General features: G+C 47.8%; 1 protein-coding gene across 1 annotated transcript; it reads right to left on the bottom strand.

The window, feature by feature from the left end:
* Positions 1–10,915: 10,915 nt before the first annotated feature.
* LOC144608741 (T-cell surface glycoprotein CD3 gamma chain-like) lies at positions 10,916–21,151 on the bottom strand. Its single transcript, XM_078426781.1, has 4 exons — positions 21,017–21,151; positions 14,203–14,334; positions 12,602–12,654; positions 10,916–11,607 (listed from the first exon to the last, which is right to left on the bottom strand). The coding sequence occupies exons 1-4, from the start codon at positions 21,138–21,140 to the stop codon at positions 11,548–11,550; spliced, it is 369 nt and encodes a 122-aa protein (XP_078282907.1). The 5' UTR covers positions 21,141–21,151; the 3' UTR covers positions 10,916–11,547.
* Positions 21,152–21,158: the final 7 nt, after the last annotated feature.

Below are 21,158 nucleotides of genomic sequence, written 5' to 3'. Positions count from 1 at the left end.
ACATCTATCCTGCCATGTCCCTCTATACACCCCTAATGCCACTAAAGCATATGGATCTAATTTTCTTAGACACACCCTTATTCCTGCAATTAGACATATATGCATGTCACGCCATTTCTTATTTCCTCCTCCATGTACACTGCGTAGCTATATGAAATGTAACAGCTTCCTGTAAGCTACAACCTTGTGAACAGCTTCCATTGCCGGCAGAAACCTAACACAGCTTGAAAGTTGAGGAGCGTGGTTTAACGTTGTTGACTTCTTTCATGTTTCTCAGTTTTCAAATAACTTTCTCCTGACCTCATCCAGGATTGTCATTAAGTAATTGGCTCAGATCCTTATTCTTCCTGAACATTGACCAAACAGTGGCTGACATCAGTCTGAAGAAGGGTCTCGACCTGAAACGTCACCCATTCCTTCTCCCCTGAGATGCTGCCTGACCCGCTGAGTTCCTCCAGCATTTTGTGTCTACCTTCGATTTGAACCAGCATCTGCAGTTATTTTCCTAAACAGTGGCTTCAGCATTTGACGAATCATTGATTGGGAGTTGGATTAAAGCTATACTAACTGGGAAAAGGTCAAAAAGTTGATCAGGTACTGAGTTTGCATCCAATGCAACCTAGACTGATTGCAAAATAGAAATGGGGGAGGGGAATGGTTGTTTTGCTTAATCTTGTTCTGGTCAGTGTAAATAGACCTACTGGCCTGGGATGCAGGTTGTTCCCTAGTGTGATGAACACATGCATGACAGAATGTAACATGGAATACAGCACAACACACTGGCATCCATGCTTCATCTGATCAAATCATCACAGGGTGTAGAAACAAGGAACTGCAGATGCCGGTTTACAAAAAAAGACACTAAGTGCTGGAGTAACTCAGTGGGTCAGGTAGCATCTCTGGAAAACATGGATATGTGACATTGTAAGTCGGAACTGTTCTTCAGTCTGACGAAGGGTCCCGACCCAAAACGTTGCATACCAAATAATCTCAGGGCACATCTGAACATCAGGGTTAGTCTGAACTAAAACTCCTTCCTTCTGACCCATCAAAGGCTCCCAAGACAGAGATCAGATGCACTGTGAAAGGCCACTTTTTCCATGGGTTTTATAGCGGTTTATAAAATTAGTTCCTTTGTAAACAGAATGCTGAGTTGTCAAAGAGTTAATTATGTTTCCAAGACGAGCAGCTCTGCTGATCTGAGGTGGGCGGCCCTGAGATACAGTGCGGTTTGATACAACGCTGCTTTCTGATCATGGGGCTTTGCGAGTTGTCTCAATAAGGCTGTCAGTCACATCACTCGCCTCTGGCAGACGGAAGTGGTTTCACTTTGTGCTGTTTTGTTGCAATTCACGGTCTCTGTTCTGTTGCAGGAACTATTAGACTATTGCCTGAGAGAGGTGAGGGCCTGTGTCAGTTAGCTGGGAGGACCCATGTCAGGGAGCTGGGAGGACCTGTGTCAGTGATAGCTAGGTGGACCTGTGTCAGGGGGCTGGGAGGACCTGTGTCAGGGAGCTGGGAGGACCTGTGTCAGGGAGCTGGGAGGACCTGTGTTACTGAGTTGGGAGGACCTGTGTCAGTGGGCTGGGAGGACCTGTGTCAGGGAGCTGGGAGGACCTGTGTCAGGGAGCTGGGAGGACCTGTATTACTGAGTTGGGAGGACCTGTGTCAGGGAGCTGGGAGGACCTGTGTCAGTGGGCTGGGAGGGCCTGTGTCAGGGAGCTGGGTGGACCTGTGTCAGGGAGCTGGGAGGACCTGTGTCAGGGAGCTGGGAGGACCTGTTTCAGGGAGCTGGGAGGACCTGTGTCAGGGAGCTGGGAGGACTTATGTTACTGAGTTGGGAAGACCTATATTGGTGATTTCAGAGGTCCTGTGTTACTGAGCTGGGAGGGCCTGTATCAGTGAGTTGAAGGCCATGTATCAGTGAGTCATTACCTGTGAGCTAATGCTTCCGGCAACCCCCTAATGCACATCCCTCAGCAATGTGATCCTTCTCTGCTCTGGTTTCATCTGAAAATAGAAGTTAGAGATGAATAATGTTTCCGTGTTAATCTGCCTGTCAATTATAAAGATTTACATGCTAAAAATGTATCTCTTTTAGAGCCCCATGTGGAGTCTCTCTGCTATATTCCTTTCTCCAGACCTACTCAGAAACTAACAGTAGAGGAGGCTTGAGGTATCTTTGAGACATTATCTTCCAATTGCAGTGGTTCTGCCAGCTTTCTCCCACCCAGCAAATATCCTAGTCCTCTGGTATGTATATCAGAGCCAGAGAGGAACCAGTGGCTTAACTAACCATTGAAATCTTTCACGAAACTGTTTTATTGACCACAGTTCCCACTGTTGGTCAGAAGTGAGAGGCTTTGGGCAGATAGGTTGCAAGGAACTTCCTTTTATTTATGTTTCTCCCTTCCGCTGGTAATTATTGAAATGGATGAATGAAATAATCCAAATGTATCCCTCTTGGGTTAAATGCAGCAGAATTCCACCTGACAGTAAGAACAATCACATAATCCCCAATCCTTAGTCAGACAACCTAAATAAACTTAAAAATATGGATAATTGGAGGCCCATTACAATTAGGTCAGAGGTAACCCTCTTAGCATTTATCACCCATGCCCCAACTCTCCTACCCATCCCAGCACACTCAATGCCACTAACCTCTCCCTCCCATATTCCCAACACCATCCTTCCCAATCACTCCAGCTCATAGCTATGTTTGATCTCCTACCAAACCTCCATTATCCCACCTCTTCCTTATCATAGTTCCCTCACTACTGCTCCCAATGCCTACCCCACCAAACCTTGCCACATCCCTACCACCATGAACAATGCACTCCACCTCACTGCCATCCCCATTATATCCCACCTCAAGGTGGGTGGGGAGGGGTGGGAGCAGTGATGGGGCTGTGATGAGCCTTGGGGTTCTCATGGATTCAGGGAAACGGATGGGAGCAGATGTCCAACCCCACCATTCCGATCCTACCGGCGGTGAAACCCATGTCGCCTGGGCAACCAGAATAGTTACACGTTGGGCAGTAAGCCAATCCATGAAGCTTTTGCCCCTTTGGACACACTGTATTAGTTACAGAGATAGAGGTCTTTGTTCCAGGGTCAGTTTGACCTTTTGGGGCAGGAAATGTTAACCTGATCATAGATCAGCCCTGCGTTTTCTGCTGTTTCATATGCAGAGCCTCTGCATTGGGGGCCATTGAAACAGCAAGGAGCACGACTGAAGTAAACAGGGTTGGTTGACCAATGTGTGGCCCTGTGACTGAGCCTGGCACCACAATCCCTTTAAAGGAAAATTTCTAGAAATAAATCTTGGTGCTTGGAGGTCAGAATTGTGTCTAATGATTGGTGAGGTGTGAGGGAAGGAGTCACATTGGCACACCAGAGCCCAGAGAGAGTGAAACCTTGGTGGGCTGGAGTTTGACGTGGCATCGCTGTCTTCAGCATTATGAAACTGGAATTTACTTCACCCAGTGTGACACAACAATAGCCACATCCTGTTTCTCACCCTGCCGATCCAGCCAGGTGCTTCCTGAAGTCATTATTCTCGAAAGTTTGACCCAACTTTTTCCTGCTGTCAGGCAGGAGAAGAAATAATTTCCCATGGAACATTCACCCTGGAGGTTGTGGGGGGAAGTTGGACTAGTCTGACTTGGGATGTCACAGTTTGGGGCGGCACGGTGGCGCAGCGGTAGAGTTGCTGCCTTACAGTGCCAGAGAACCGAGTTCGATCCTGACCACGGGTGCTGTGTGTACGAGGTTTGTACGTTCTCCTTGTGACTGCTTTTTTTTCCACTGGTGCTCCAGTTTCCCCACCACCCTCCAAACACGTACAGGTTTGTAGGTTAATTGGCTTCGGTAAAAATTATAAATTGTCTCCAGTGTGTAGGATAGTGCTAATGTAATGGGATCGCTGGTCGGCGTGGACTGGGTGGGCTGGAGAGCCTGTTTCCACACGTTATCTCTAAACTAAACTAAAACTAAAAGACACAGAAGTAGGCTGGAACTCCTGGAAGGTAAACCATCTATCTACCTTTGACCTTCGTGGCATCTGGAAACATGGCGCCACCAATCCCCAGCATCAGGTCCTCAAACCCCAACCGGAACCGCCAATGTCCACATCCCAATCTTGCACCTCTCCAATCCTTGACCCCTCTCCTCTCAATCTCTGAAAGCCATGGCATCCCTCCACCATCCATGATGACCCAGACATTTGATGGGATTAAACCCCTAACTCAGTGGTAGCTGACCCCAGCCACCACCCCAACCGTCGATCTTACCGCTAGACCCTAAACCTCTTTGAAAATTCTCCTCCTCGCTTCCCAACCAGGTCCTGATCATCCTGACTTCGGCTCCAGTCAACAGGAATACCAGGGAGAGCCCGTGCCATGATACCATACGATACAACAGAACTTTATTTATCCCAAGAAGGAAATTGATCTGTCAACAGTCATAAAACACAACAAGATACATGAAACATGAAATTAAAGTGACGAGTGAGAAGCCCAGGATTTGGGATGTGCAAAGATTGGAGGGGGGGGGGGGGGGGGGGGGGGGGGGGGGAGGGGAGTCAGTCTACCCCACGACAGAAGGGGGAGGAGTTGTACAGTTTGATAACCACAGGGAAAAAGGATCTCCTGTGGCATTCTGTGCTGCATCTTGGTGGAACCAGTCTGTTGCTGAAGGTACTCCTCAGGTTGACCAGTGTGTCACGGAGGGGTTGAGCTGTATTGTCCAAGATGCTCAGCAGTTTGAGGAGCATCCTCCACTCCAAGACCACCGCCCATTAATCCAACTCCACCCCCAGGACGGAGCCAGCCTTCCTGATGAGTTTGTTCATTCCGTTGCCGTCTGCGGCCTTTCCCGCAAAGACTGAGGGCCTCGATCCCGCACTCCCCATTCAATGTTACTGCAGAATTGTGTGCCACTCTCTGACTCAGCATGTCCAGAGCCACCCTTGGCAGGGACTGATGAAAGTGGACCTCATCCTCACTGACACTCACAGACACATTTACACCAGCATCTGCAGTTCTTTCCTACTCACCGACACACTCACTGACTCACACACCAATATACACTACTTGCGCTACCAACCACACTTACTGATCCATTGAACCGTACACGATCGCCCCAACTGATACTTGCACTCCCATTCACTGACACACACTCACCGACAACTGCATTCCCACTCACACTCACTGACTGACACCCTCTTTGACATTTTCACTTTGCCTCTACCTCCATGGCACCCACTCCTACTCGCACACCCCAACCTGCACAGAGCGCTGTTGCGACTTACTGTGTGGTTTGTGGTCTGTGATACTGTAAACAGTGAAGTTCAAAGTTGTTTCAAGTTGTTTAAGACTTGCCTGATAATCACAGGGGTGGGGATGAAATGTAATTTTGGAGATATCTCCAATCAAGGAAACTGCTTATTTTGACGGTTTGTAAACAGCCCGACAACATCGACAACCCACGGATGATGTGTTTCAAAGGAAAAATATAATGCCTGCTCACATTTTCCAGATGCTGTTACCACTTGTTGTAGGCTGCGGGCATCTGTTTAAAGCACTCTTAGTTAGTAATATAAGAAAATAACTGCAGATGCTGGTACAAATCGATTTATTCACAAAATGCTGGAGTAACTCAGCAGGTCAGGCAGCATCTCGGGAGAGAAGGAATGGGTGACGTTTCGGGTCGAGACCCTTCTTCAGACTGATGTCGGGGGTGGGACCACTAACTTAGTTAGTAATAGTTGGTTGACAGTTGAGTTTGGGCTTGGGCAACTTAAGAGGCATTCACTGGGACTGGAGTCATAAGTAGATCAGACCAGACAACCTGAGGCAGAAACTAACCAGTTACCCTCAATCATGTCCACAAATACTCTCTTGAACTTCTACAGGTGTACTGTGAAGAGCATATGATAGGGTGCAAAACTGCGATAACATGGGACTAGTTAAGGGTCCCGCCCCCCTGACATCAGTCTGAAGAAGGGTCTCGACCCGAAACGTCACCCATTCCTTCTCTCCTGAGATGCTGCCTGACCTGCTGAGTTACTCCAGCATTTTGTGACTAGTTATGGGTGATCGCTGGTCGGCGTGTACTCAGTAGGCCGAAGGGCCTGTTTCCACGCTGTATCTCTAAGCTGAACTAAACTAAACTAAACTAAAGAGTAAAAAAACTCAACCACCCACTTGGAACGAAGGAGATTCCAAAAAGTGGTGGACACTGGTCACAGTGGTGAACAGTGGTCCATCATGGGCACTGACCTTCCCACCTTCGAAGGGATTTATAAGAAGTGCTGCCTCAAGAAGGCAGCCAGCATGATCAAGGACTCACACCAACCTGGCCATGCTCCCATTTCACTCATGCCATTGGTAGAAACATATAGAAGTCTGAACACCATGACCTCCAGGTTCAGGAACAGTTTCTTTCCAACCATCATCAAGCTATTGAACATGACAAACACCAACTAAACTTCAAATTGTGATTTGCCTTCGATGCACTAGGGGCTTTAACTTTTGTTTTGTTTTGCACTATATTGGGGTTTTATATTTCTTGAACGTTTATTACGTTATCTATTGAGTACTGCGTTTACAAACCTGTTGTGCTGCTGCAAGTAAGAATTACGTTGTTCCATTTCGGTACATATGACAATAAAACACTCTTGACTCTAGACTCCCTCAAATCTAGGAATTACCAGATTTACCGTAATGGAATTTGGAATCATTACCTTTGATGGGCAGAGCACTGAAATGCTTAATGTAGTTGGACATGAACGAAGTCATCACCATCACTTTGGTGATGTTCAGAAAGATCTGACTTCAGGGCCTAGCTGTAAGGTGAGAAGGGAAAATTTAAAGGAGATTTACAAGGCAAGTTTTTTTTTACAGAGATTGTGGTCGTCGCCAGGGGTGTTTAGTGGAACGAGATATGATAGTGACATTTTGGAGACATTTGGACAGGTAAATGAACAGGCAGGGAATAGAGTGGTGCAGACAGACAGATGGGATTAGTTAAATTGGCATGGTCAGTACAGATATTGCGGGCCGAAGAGCCTGTTCTTGTGCTATAATATTTCCTGTTAATTATTACATACAGAGGTCCCTGTCTTTGCGTGGGCCAAAAATTGCTGTTGATGTTTTTGACTAATTCTCCTGAATGTCAGAAGTGACATCATTTGTTCTGTTATTGAGAAGTGACTGAGATTCAGTAATAGAGCAGAAAAATAATTCCATTGTCTCAAACAAGGTGCATATTTCCACTGATCTAGCAAACCCTGGCTTGTTTTTCTCAAGTCTCCTTGCCTTCTTCAGCCTCGAAAGGCAGGGGTAGGGGCAACTCATGCGTATCTTTGCCTTCATGGTTGAGGCATCATGTTCACCTGCTTCTGCTGTTTCCTTCCTTCATTACCCTGCTACCCATTCAGATCTCCTGCACTCTACTGCCAGATCCAAGCCCTGCACTCTCATCTTTCTGACCGTACCACCAAACTTCGCACCCAAAATCCTCTCAAAGCTCATCACACAAGACCCACCTCCTGTTCCGTTTATAGACACAAAGTGCTGGGGTAACTCAGCGGGTCAGACAGGTTCCGTTTATCCGGTCTCCTCCAACTCCCATGCAATTTTGGTTTCATAACCTATGGCAGCTCCCTAACTTTAGTTGACCCTTGATTTAGAGTAGGTATAACAAAGGCTCACTAGTTACATTTCTAAGGATGAGCAGAAGACGCAGTCATTCATTGGGAGAATGAAAGGCGATCTCACAGAATGATATGAAACTCTTACATGATTTGACAGGTAGCTGGAGGGACACTGTTTGTCTGGAAGACAGGTGACAGTCTTAGATAAATTGTTGGTCAATTTGCACTGATGTGAGAAACTTCCTCACTCACATGATGGTGAATCTTTGGAATTATTTCAAGATGGCATGGTGGATTTTTAGTCACTACTATCAAGGTTGGATTAATAGATCCTTGGATATTAATGGAATCAAGGGGTTAGGATGGAACGTGTACTGGAGGTAAAAGATCCTCGGTGATTGTTTTAAATCTTAGAGCAGGATCGAGGTGCTGTGTAACCTGCTTTTTAACATTTCTTATTTTATTAATTGCCTACCATCCATCCTCTCCAAAACCTCAACATACTTCCATTGGACACAATGTGGTCTAACTAAAGTTTTATACAATTGCAACATGATTTGTCAACTTTTATATTCAGCACCCCCATTGATGAATCAAGCATGCCATATGCCTTTTTTAACACCTTATCCACATGTGTAGCTAATTTTAGAAAGCCAAGGAATTACACCACAAGTTTATTCTTCACATCATTTCCTCCTAATATTCTTGCTGAATACTTCGCTCTTTCATCTGACCTCCCAAACTGCAGCAAGCAAATTCACACTTGATTTGATCTTGAGATGAGTTTCCAATCACATATCTGAGTCATTGTTAAGATTTCCACTGATATCAGCTGTTTTTGAGCTCAAGTCAATTCATCAGCTGTTGGTCTCCTCATCTGGGTTATTGCAAACCTTGGGCGTGACTTTCCCAATTGACTAATGTCAATCACTTGAAGTCCAACCTTTGTTTGAGCCTCTGCTGTTCAGACCTTAACTGGAATCGAGTCTTATTCACTCGACATCCTTCCCACAGTAGCTCCCTTTGGATTACAGTCTACGATACCGAAGTGAATCTCTTCCTTGATTTGAAATCTTTCTGTGTATACAAGCATCTCCCAGCCTCATGTCCTCCTCCAGTCCCACAAGCTTCCAACATCCATGCAGACATTCAATTCTGGCCCATTTTAATTGATGGCTTGATCTACAGGCAGCCGGCCTTACAGTTTGCAACTTCCTGTGTAATATCTTTATCTCTGTCCTGTAAAATCCTTTTTTTAAATCGATGCTTTGAGCTTTTGCTACACTGCCTGAACTTCTCTCTATTTGGTTAGGTGACTGTTTTTTTAATTTCATTATGCCGTTATTACACACCTTGAGCTATTCCTATACATTAAAGGGGACTTTCTTATTCATCCAAGGGATGTGGGCTTTGCAGGCAGAGCCGGCATGTAATTGCCCGTTCTGAATTGCCCTCAAGAAGGTGGTGATGTTGCTTTCTGGAACCGCTGCAGCCGATGAGGTATGGGTGTACCACTGTACATGTAAATATACCTGGCCATGTATTGACGTGTGGAGCAGTCCTCAGCCTTCCACACAGCTTTGACTTGTAAGGTCTTGTTGATGTGACGGGCCATCAGACAGGACATCCAGAAGTGACTGAGCAGTCCACTCCAGATTACATCCAAATCTGCAGCCTGAACTGATTCAACTTTGGCTTCACTTACAGAACAAGCTGTGAATCGCCGATAAACTAAAGTCAAGCTCTGATAATGCTGACAGATCTCAGTTTCAGATCCTGCTGAGCACAAAATAGCTTTAGCGGCTTACCCACATGACAACATTTTATATGAAATGCCGAGAGGTTCTTCTAAGTTGCTGCAGAGGTTTGATAAAGCATTTTGAGCAGGACTCGTGCACTGTGCAGCACGGGTAAATGGTCTTTGGAAATTTTTCGAAAACTTGAGCTCAAAGTCCAGCCTCAACCTCCAGTGCTGTTCTGAAGGAACACTCACATGAGGACATATAATTAAGGCAAAGATCTTGCACCCATAATATGGAATGTTGGGAAAGGGTGAAGGAGGGGAAATGAGGTTAAAATGTTTGCCCATCAAACTTGCACAAAAAACAGATTGCTGGAGGAACTCAGCAGGTCAGGCAGATCTGTGGAGGGAGATGGACAGACAAGGTTTTGGATTGGGACCCGCCTACAGATCCAAAACATCTATTTGTCAACTTCCCTCCACGGATGCTGCCTGACCCGCTGAGTTCCTCCAGCAGTTTTTTTTTTTTTTGCTCAAGATTCCCGCATCTGCATTCTCTTGTGTCTTTAATTTATTCAACGTGCTCTGGGAAAAGGTTAATCTTTTGCAAATCATAGATTAGGAATTTTATTTTTAGCCAGAAGGCCAGCTATCAGTAAGCTTCTATTTTGCGATAGTGGTTAGTGTGAAATTATTCACAGTGTGGTTAACCTTAAACCAATAATCTAAAGTATATACTTTTCACTTCCTGTTTGACATTTTTCAGAATGTACATCAAAATGGAAACACAATCTTTGGCATCACGAACCAAGCAGAAATCTGAGGTATTCAAGAGGAAGGTCTACCATTTGACTACAGTTTAGGGGGAGACTGATATGGGATGAACCTTTCCTTGACTTTTTTGCCTCACATGCAATAAGTGAGTGCTAGATGAGGTCATTAAGTAGATTTTTTAGATTTAGATTTTGAGATACAGCGCAGAAACAGGTCCTTTGGCCCACCGGGTCCGCGCTGCCCAGCGATCCCCGCACACTAACACTATCCTACACCCACTAGGGACAATTTTTACATTTGCCCAGCCAATTAACCTACAAACCTGTACGTCTTTGGAGTGTGGGAGGAAATTGAAGATCTCGGAGAAAACCCACGCAGGTCACGGGGAGAACGTACAAACTCCGTACAGTGCAGCACCCGTAGCAGGATCGAACCTAAGTCTCCGGCGCTGCATTCGCTGTAAGGCAGCAACTCTACCGCTGCGCCACCGTGCCGCCGTGTACAGGCCGGCTGCTACCTCCTTACACTTCAGACATTTCTCATCGGGGGTAAGGCCCTCTGGTGTGAGAAGTGATATCAATGCTTCGTCTTTTCTTAACTTTACAATAGTCTAAACGAATCTGAAAAAAAACAAAATTTTCAGAAATCTTGCTAAATCCCCTTGAAAGTATTAAGTGGCCAGCCGTTGAACAACAGAATATTTCATGGTAACAAACCTGTTTATTTGTGATCGTAAAATATCACAAGCAAGGGAAATTCCATAGATACAAGGAACCAGAAATGCTGGTTTTCAATAAAAAAAAGACTCAAAACCTTGGAGTGACTCAGTGGGTCAGGCGAACATGGATTTCTGGAGAACATGGAGAAGGCAACTTGGTAGTTCCAGACCCTAAATGTTGCCCATCCCTCTTCTCCAAAATACATTCTCCATAAGAAATCCATGATGTCAGTGGAGGACTGCAACTCATTAGTATTAACACTCAGTTCATTAAGCTCCTGCATTAGTATACGCCAGGACAAAGGCTTCAAACAAGGTGCCCAGAGCAACCTGCAAAATCGCTTATTCTGAAAGTAAGGTTAATAATACTCCAAAGGAATCATGTTACACTCTGATAGCAGGCCAAATGCAGATTAAACATGGAAGAAGGGCCGAAATAGAACTAAAGGAATTAAGATACATCTATTTTAGAATAATTCATGGCTCTTGCTAATTTAAAGTTACGGTTCTCCAAAGCAACATAAACACGAAAGCCCTGAAATTCTGGAGGTCATTGGCAAACAAGGTCCATCTCTTTGTTTTCTGGGATCCCAAATGTTTCAACAAGTAGAGGGAAGCTGGGGTTTCCAGATGTTGTTTAAGAAGTAGCTCCATCATTCACTGGAATCGCTTTTTGGCGAGCTGGCTGTACGTGGCTTTTCCGTCGTTGTTGAGAGGCTAAATAAATAGAAAAAATTATGATCAATTGGGATGCCAATTTCTGCAGGCACCATGAAATCCTGATATTTTTTTGTATTTCAACATTCATCACAATCTTCTGTTATCCATTCACTCTATTCAGTTTTTAATTCCATAAAATTGATAAGAATGAGGAAGAGTCAGTGGTCGCATGGAGCAGGCCAACATTGATGCCTTTGTGCTACATGGAATCTTCCTCTCATTTCACAGGTGGCAGTGTACCGAAGGCACTTAACTGAGAGCAGTTTTTGGTGAATGATTTGGACTGTTAGTTTAGTTTAGAGATACAGCGCGGAAACAGGCCCTTCGGCCCACCGAGTACATGCCGACCAGCGATCACCCCGTACACTAGTACTATCCAACATGCTAGGGATAATTTATAATTTTTACCAAAACCAATTAACCTGCAAACCTGTCCATCCTTGGGAGGAAACTGGAGAACCCTGAGAAAACCCACGCGGTCACAGGGAGAATGTTCAAACTCCGTACAGACAGCACCTGTGGTCAGGATTGAACCCGTGTCTCTGGTGTTGTAAGGCTGCAAATCTACGACTGCGTCAATGGGCCTTAATTTGGCTAGGATTATGCAAGTTCTCAGGGAACGCAAAACGACCTCCAAACCTTTCCTCAGACATCTTCTCCAGAAGTCTTTGTTTGAATCATTGAGTCCCATACTCACTTCTTTGTAGACAGTTCACAATCCACTTCAGTTGAGAAAATAATCCAGAACTGCTCTAAGGAGCTGCTTTCACAGAGACATTGGCAAGTTGAGGTGCATAATAAGGACATTACATCACTGGGCTAAGCCATGATCCAATATAATTAAATGCATGTCAAATGCTTTGACTATAGCTGGATTCAGAGCTCAGAGTTGGTGACGGAAAGCACTCCTAAAGGAACCAATTGATGTTTGCATTTCTGCTACACTTAGGATTGCTGCATTAAATGTGTGTGTATTGCATGAGATACTTACCGAATACACAGCTTCATTGCCGTCATTGGGCATCAGAGGGTGTCTGTCGGAAGCTGCACAAAGCAAGAAAGCGAGGTTATTAAAATTGAACGGGATCCTCAATATTATAGAGACACAAGAAACTGCAGTTGCGGGTTTACAAAAAAATACAAAGTGCCGGAGTAACTTAGGCAGCATCTCTGGAGAATATGGATTGGTGGCGTTTGGGTCAGGATCCATCTTCAGACTGAAGAAGGATTCCAACCCAAAATCTTCCTAGCCATTGGAGTAACTCTGGCTCAGGCAGGCTGTTACTCCAGCACTTTGTGTCTTTTTTTTCTTGAACATTATAAATAGATACATGGAATCCTAGAACAAGGATGCTGTATGTAGCTAAATAACCCAGGTAGAGAACTGTGTGCAATTCTAAACACTGCCATTTGGGAAGGTGTGGGGATTTTGGAGAGGATGCAGAGATATACTCAACTGGTAATGGGGAGCCTCCCTCATGTGCAAAGACAAGAACGACTGGGATTGTTTTCATCTGAGCGACTGAAAGGAGTGGAGTAATGAAGACCTTCAACATTTTGTTTTCTTAAGGAGAAAGTGTTTAAAGGACACAGATTTAAGATTTAATAAAAGGACGGTGGGAGAATTCTCTTCCACAGGTTGTTATAATGACCTGGAATGCATTCCCTGAAGGAGCGGTATAAACAGATTCTGCAATGAGGTGACCGCACGTATACTGGAAAGAAAATATATGGTCTGGGCTTCGTACAAATGTAGGGGTTTAGGTCGATTTGGATGGTTCTGTAAACAATCTGGTACAGGCACAGTGGGCCAAATGGCCTTCCTCTATATAATGAAAGCAGCACAATACCATGCCACACAAACCTCTACCTGTTTCTCATCTTCCAACTCTATCAGCATTTCCAACTATTCCTTTCTTCTTCCTGTACTAGACACAGACCTCAGATGTACTTACATATATATTGCCTCTAACACTCCGCGCAGACAGTTCACATTCATGTCACAAGTCCTGAGCCGAAATGTCACCTATTCCTTTTCTCCAGAGCTGTTGTCCGACCCGCTGAGTTACTCCAGCTATTTGTGTCTATCTTCACATTCTTACCACCGGATGCTTAAATTTCCCTTGAATTCACTACAGATTTATTCACGATTCCCTTAGATGCAAGGGTCGTGGTACTGCTACTGATGGATAGAGTGGAGAAGGCTCTTGATTAAACTCCTGGACAGTCAAGTATGGACACTTGACAATTTCAGTAGCAGAGATAGACACAAAGTGCTGGTAATTCAGCTGGTCAGGCAGCATTTATGGAGAAAATGGATAGGTGACATTTTGGGTCGGGACCCTTCTGGCCGATTATAGTAGGGAGAGTGGGGGGGAAAAATCTCGGCAGCAGGACTGGCTTATGATGCCACCTGTTGAATGGATTGCTGAGAAGTATCCAGACTACAAATAACGATGGAAATGGAATAGGAAGGAAAACGCAGAAGGAATCTGCCCTGAAGAAGTCAGAATTTCATGGGGGAGCTTTAGGAATGGCGTTCAAAGAAAGTTGCTGTAATAGAATCACTGACAGGTCATGAATACTTCTCACCTTGGTAAGTTTTGGATTTGTTCTGGGCTGCTAGAGAATAAACAGCAATGCCGATGAAGATGGTGGAGGCAACACTTGCAATGATGAAACCACAGACCCCTGCAATATCCAGAGACACGATAGTCTTCCCCACTGTGATTAAAAAAGACAAAGAGAAAGAACATTTAAATGATGCAGCACAAGAGAAAGAAATCCATGCGACTGGTTTTGATATTCCTTTGAAAGTATTCAATGTTTCAACCCATCCTATTTCTGCAGTTTTCTGCAGTGCTTCCATTGTTGAGAACAGCGTTCTTCCAGTTCTCTCCCTATTTTCAATGTCTCCTTTCACAGCTCTGTGCCTTTCAGCTGCCAAGGTTTTAAGCTACTGGGGTTCATTCCTTCAACCATCTTTCTCTGTCCATTTTAATTCCTTTAAAATCTATATATTAAAACTCTCATTTGTTTGTTTGTTTGTTTGTTCCTGAACTACAGGCAACACGGTGCACGATAGCGCAACAATTTTAGGCCCGCCTTTCTCACCGTCGTCCCTTTGGTGCTAATGGAAGGTCTCGTTGAAATCGGTGTTATATTTTTTGTTATTCACATTTTAAAGTAGGGAGGGAGAGAGGGAGGGAGGGAGGGGGATGGAGGAGGGAGGATAAGGGGGGTGGAGGGGGATGAAGTGGGGGAGGGGAAGGGGGGAGGGGGTGGAGGGAGGGGGAGGGGTGGGAGGAGGGGAGGGGGGGAGGAGGGGTGGGAGGAGGGGAGGGGGGCAGGAGGGAGGGGAGGAGGGGGGGGGGGGGGGAAAGAAGGGTGGGAGGAGAGGGTGCTGCACCAATGCAGGAGAGGTTTGGGCCCAACGGTTCCACTTGGTCTATAGCTCCTAAATATCTTTCCCTTTGACAAAGTTTGTGCTTCCCCATCTAAAATACGTGACCTCGGGTCAAAGTTTCTTTGTTAATATTCCTGAGAAATATCTTGGGACAGTTCACCAGATTAAGAGTGATAAATGCTGGGGGATAAATATTCATGGCCATGGGGAAAGAGTGAGTAGGAATGGAACGAGTTGGAAATCAATTGAAGAGACAGCAGAAACATAAAGGGCAAAGCACAAAGTGCTGGAGGAACACAACAGGTCAGGCAGCATCTGGGGATGGAATCGACAGGCAAGGAGTAGTTAATCTGCAGGAGTAGTGTGTAGTTTAGTTTAGTTTAGTTTAGTTTAGAGATACAGCATGGAAACAGGGCTTTCGGCCCACCACGTCCCCACCGAGCAGTGATCGATCCCCGCACACTAAAACTATCCTACACACCAGGGACAATTTACAATTTTTACCAAAGCCAATTAACCTGCAAACCTGTACATCTTTGGAGTGTGGGAGGAAACCAGAGCACCCGGAGAAAACCCACGTGGTCACGGGGAGAACGTACAAACTCCTTACGGACAGCACCCGTAGTCAGGGTCGAACCCTGGTCTCTGATGCTGTGAGGCAGCAACTCTACCGGCTGCATCAACATGCCCCACCTGTAGTTGAGTTCATTCTCAGCCGCTGCACCACAACGCTCCCACACACTCAGTGCAGTGCGGGCTGTTCCCAGAGACATGCACTGAATCATATATAGTCATAGAGACATAGAGTAATACAGTGTGGAAACAGGCCCTTCCGCCCAACTTGCCCACACCAGCCAACTAGTCCCACCTGTCTGTGCTTGGTCCATATCCCTCCAAACCTGTCCTATCCATGTTACCTGCCTAACTGTTTCTTAAACTGTTTCATAAACATTGGGATAGTCCCAGCCTCAACTACCTCCTCCGGCAGCTTGTTCCATACACCCACCACCCTTTGTGTAAAAACATTACCCCTCAGATTCCTATTAAATCTTCTCCCCTTCACCTTGAACCTATGTCCTCTGGTCCTCGATTCCGCTGCTCTGGGCGAGATTCTGTGTATCTACCCGATCTATTCCTCTCATGCTTTTGTACACCTCTATAATCAGCCTACTCCACCTCTCCCTATAGCTCAGACCCTCTAGTCCTGGCAACATTGTAAATCTCTGAACCCTTTCAAGCTTGACAATATGGCGAGTCCGGAAACTTGTTGGTTGTAGAAGAAGTTTATTGCGGCAGCAATATTCGAATACAAAGGTTAAACAACAAGGTAAAGGACAACCATCAAAAACTCACTGTCTTCTTCGAAGACTTCTCTGAACTGCTCTTTTTGGGCGCCAAAAGCGCACATGACATCGCTGTCCAATCAGCGAAGTCGCTCTGTGGACCAATCCCCACGGTCGCGCCTACACGTGACCTTTCCGGCCAATCTGAGGGTTCGACGACCGGGACCACTCTTTATGGTCGCTACATGACCCCCCCCCAGAACCCGAGGTACGGAACCTAGTAGGGAGCCGGATTTCGCGACCCGAACGAGTAAGGAGAGGAGCAGCCTGAACCACAGGAGCCTGGGATTCCGTGCTCGGTGGAACAGCCTGAGCGGGGGGTTCTGGACTGATCGGGACTGCTGGAGGCCGCCCTCTCCTAGGTGGTTGGCCGACCAGGACCGGTTGGTCCGGATCCAAGTGCGCAGGTTTAAGCCTGGACACCGAGACGAGCTCACTCCTGCCGCCCACGTCGAAGGTGAAGGTAGCCGTCCCCTTACGCAAAACCCGGAACGGCCCTTCGTAGACCTTCTGCAGCGGGGCACGATGGGAATCTTTTCGTAAAAACACAAACTCGCAGTCCTTCAGGGAAGGTGGTTCGTGTACCCTGGGACACCCATGACGTGAAGTCGGAACTGGGGCTAGGGAACCCACCCGTGCCCGGAGCGAAGCTAAAACTGATGGAACTGGAGGCGGCTGGTCGGGGGGGTCCGGAAGCAAATCTCCGGGTATCCTATGTGGCGAGCCATATACTAGCTCCGCGGACGAAGTACCGAGATCTTGCTTAGGAGCAGTCCGGATGCCCAGAAGGACCCAGGGGAGTTGGTCCACCCAATCCGGGCCTTCAAGCCTCGCACTGAGGGACGCTTTAAGTTGACGGTGGAACCTTTCTACAAGTCCATTTGCCTGGGGGTGGTATGCAGTAGTGGGTTGTAACTTGGAACCGTACAGCTCTGCGAGCGCGGCCCAGAGGGACGAAGTGAACTGCGGCCCCCTGTCAGTGGTAATAACTGCCGGGACCCCGAAACGAGCTACCCAATGGAGGGCCAAAGTCCTGGCACAAGAGGCTGCCGAGATATCAGACAATGGGAAAGCCTCTGGCCACCGGGTGAACCGATCCACCACCGTGAGGAGGTGGGTGTAGCCCCGGGAGGAAGGCAACGGCCCGACCAAATCCACGTGGATGTGGAAAAAACGAACTGCTGGGACCTCGAACTCCTGTACGGGGGGCTGGACATGGCGCTGGACTTTAGCGGTCTGGCAGGGAACGCAGGAACGTGCCCAACCCGCTACCTGTTTCCGTAGGCCATGCCAGACAAACCGAGCTGCTACTAAAGCAGAGGTGGAGCGAATGGACGGGTGCGCCAGCCCGTGAATGGCATCGAAAACCCGGCGCTGAAGGGAGGGCGGTACTACCGGCCTGGGACGGGGAAGGGAAACATCACACCAGACTTTTGTGCCTTCCGACCCGCAGACTACCTGAGCCAACTTCAATCCCGAAGTGGCGGACCGGTAAGCCGAGGCGGTATCCGCTAGAAGCTGTGCCTCCGCAAGCTCCTGGGGATCCACCTCGCAGTCCACCGCCGAAATAGGGGAAAAAGCAGGTCTAGACAGGGCGTCAGCAACGGCATTAAGCTTACCCGTGACATGACGGACATCGGTGGTAAATTCGGAGATGGCAGTCAGGTGCCGCTGCTGGCGGGCCGACCATGGGTCAGACAATTTGAAAAATGCAAAAGTTAATGGTTTATGGTCTGTAAAGGCCACAAATGGGCGGCCCTCAAGGAAGTACCTGAAATGACGAACAGCTAAATAGAGGGCCAGAAGCTCTCGGTCAAATGCGCTATACTTCAGCTCAGCCGAATTTAGTTGCCGGCTGAAAAACGCCAATGGCTGCCAACGGCCACCGACCTGCTGCTCCAAGACCCCACCCACCGCCACGTCAGAGGCGTCAACCGTCAGGGCAGTGGGGGCGGAGGGGCTCGGGTGGACCAACATGGTGGCGTCTGCCAAGGCTGCCTTAGCTGCTGTAAAAGCCGACTCTGCGGCCGGGGACCATATCAACTCTACCGGTTTTCCCGCAAGGCACTGGAAGAGGGGGCGCATGACCCGCGCAGGTGCCGGAACGAACCTATGGTAGAAGTTAACCATACCTACGAACTCCTGCAGCCCTTTTACTGTGGTGGGCCTGGGAAATGCCCGGATAGCCTCCACCTTCTCGGGCAAAGAGGTGGCGCCGGCAGGGGTGATTCTGTGCCCAAGAAAGTCAAGAGAAGGGAGGCCGAATTGACACTTGGAGGGTTGGATAATGAGCCCGTGGTCTTGGAGCCGCTGGAACACAGTCCGCAAGTGGACCTGGTGTTCCTGCACTGAGGGGCTGGCGACCAGGATGTCGTCCAAATAAATAAACAAAAAGGGTAAACCCCGACCCACACGGTCCATCAGTCGTTGGAAAGCCTGTGCCGCGTTCTTTAAACCGAAAGGCATACGCAACCATTCAAACAACCCGAACGGAGTAATCGTGGCAGTTTTCTGTATGTCCTCCGGCCGCACCGGAATCTGGTGGTACCCTCGCACCAAATCGATTTTGGTGAACACCATCGCTCCTTCCAGCCCAGACGAAAAGTCCTGCAGGTGCGGTATGGGGTAGCGATCAGCCGTGGTGACAGCATTGAGACGCCGATAATCGCCACATGGTCTCCACCCCCCAGATGCCTTGGAGACCATATGCAACGGCGAGGCCCACGGGCTGTCGGACTGACGGACAATTCCCATTTCCTCCATCTTCCTAAATTCCGCCCGTGCCACCACCAGTTTGTCTGGCGGTAGTCTCCTGGCCCGAGTGAAAACGGGAGGGCCCTCGGTGCGGATGTGATGGACCACGCCGTGCTTGGCCGAAGGCGTGTCAAAACGTTGGATGAGCAGCTCTGGAAACTCCGCCAGGATCTCAGCATACGAGTCAGGGGCCGCGACGACGGCCTGGACAGTAGGGCTGGGCGGGGAGGCGATTGTCGGAGCGACGGGCTCCTCGCTGGCGGAGGGTCGGAGGTCGTTACCGCGGACATCAGGGACCAGTGAAAAAGCCCAAAGAAAATCTGCGCCTCGGATCGCTTGTCTGACGTCGGCTATGATGAATGGCCATTCGTACGTGCGGAGGCCTAACACAAGGGACATCTTCCGTATACCGAAAGTGCGAATGGGGCTGCCATTAACCGCGATGAGGGTGGGACCTGTCTTACCCGTTCTGGTTTCGAGGTCGGTCGGCGGCACTATACTGACGATGGCTCCCGTGTCCACCAAAAATTCTGTGTCCGTGAATCGATCATGGACGTAGAGGTGTCGGTTCTGGCCAATCGCAACTGCCCCTATGTACGATCGGCCGAGGCATTTCCCGCGAAGGTACAAGGTGAGCGGCAGTTGCGGGATTCGCTACCCCATCGTAGGTGATAATAGCACCAGCCGCGCTTGTGCGGATCTTTTTGGCGGGCTTTCGGAGAACTGGCGGGAGACGCGGCGCCATCTTGATGTCGCTGTGGCGTGGTCACTGATGTCGAGACCTTGTTGATCGAACCGCTTGCCTTCGATTTAGCCGCTATGAGCGCGTCCGCTTTCTCTGGCATATGCTTCGGGGGTCCTTAAAAGAACAATCCGTGAGCAGCAGTCGGACATCCTCGGGAAGTTTCTCTCGGAATGCCTGTTCGAAACATGAGGCAATCCGTTATGCTCACCGGCTAGCACCATCATCTCGGCCATGAGAACGGACGGCCGTCGACCTCCGAGGTCCGGTAGGTGCAGAAGTTTTTCAGCGCGATCGTGCCTATTAAACCCGAAGGTTCGCAGTAACAATTTCTTCATTGCCTCGTACTTGTTTTCCGCAGGCGGATTAACGATGAACCGCATCACGCGTGTGGTCGTCTCCGGTGATAGAGGGCTGACGAGATAGTAATACTTCGTCGCGTCGGCTGGTATGTTACTTAAATGAAATTGGGCTTCGGTGTGGGACAAACGAAGATTGCGGTTGATGTGTCCAAAACGACGGAAGGTGAACGCTTACTGCGCTTAACTCCGGTGTGCCGGGCGCGGCAATCAACAACGGGGCGTCGTGTTCCTGCATAGTCGGTGATCGTTCAGATCACGTCGGGGTCACCAATATGGCGAGTCCGGAAACTTGTTGGTTGTAGAAGAAGTTTATTGCGGCAGCAATATTCGAATACAGAGTTAAACAACAAGGTAAAGGACAACCATCAAAAACTCACTGTCTTCTTCGAAGACTTCTCTGAACTGCTCTTTTTGGGCGCCAAAAGCGCACATGACATCGCTGTCCAATCAGCGATGTCGCTCTCTGGACCAATCCCCACGGTCGCGCCTACACGTGACCTTTCCGGCCAATCTGAGGGTTCGACGACCGGGACCACTCTTTATGGTCGCTACAACAATATCATTTCTATAACATGGTTATCGGCTGTGCCATTTTGCCACCTTTTGCGATGGGGCAGGAAGAGTATTACTTTCTATAGCTGGTGTATTTAACTTAATCCCAACCAAGTGTGCAGCGGAACTCTCAGCTGATGTCAGTCCTCACGTTGAACAGTGAGAAAAGATACCCATGCTGACCCAGGAATAATGACAAGAGGCATGGGGTCAGCCTCACCAAAGTTAAACTGAAAGCAAAACTTACAGTTGACATAGACAAAGGTTCGCTCTTCCCCACAAATGTACTCTGTGTTGGAAGGATCACCAGCCACCAAAGTATTGCTGTTCCTATCATCATCCTCAACCAGCAGCGATTCTCCACAATACATTTTGACACCATTCGTCAC

The sequence above is a fragment of the Rhinoraja longicauda genome, chromosome 32 (assembly GCF_053455715.1).
Source record: "Rhinoraja longicauda isolate Sanriku21f chromosome 32, sRhiLon1.1, whole genome shotgun sequence".
Lineage (NCBI taxonomy): Eukaryota > Metazoa > Chordata > Chondrichthyes > Rajiformes > Arhynchobatidae > Rhinoraja > Rhinoraja longicauda.
The sequence above is the reverse complement of the archived record's forward strand: the minus strand, read 5'-3'. Positions and strand labels throughout refer to the sequence as shown.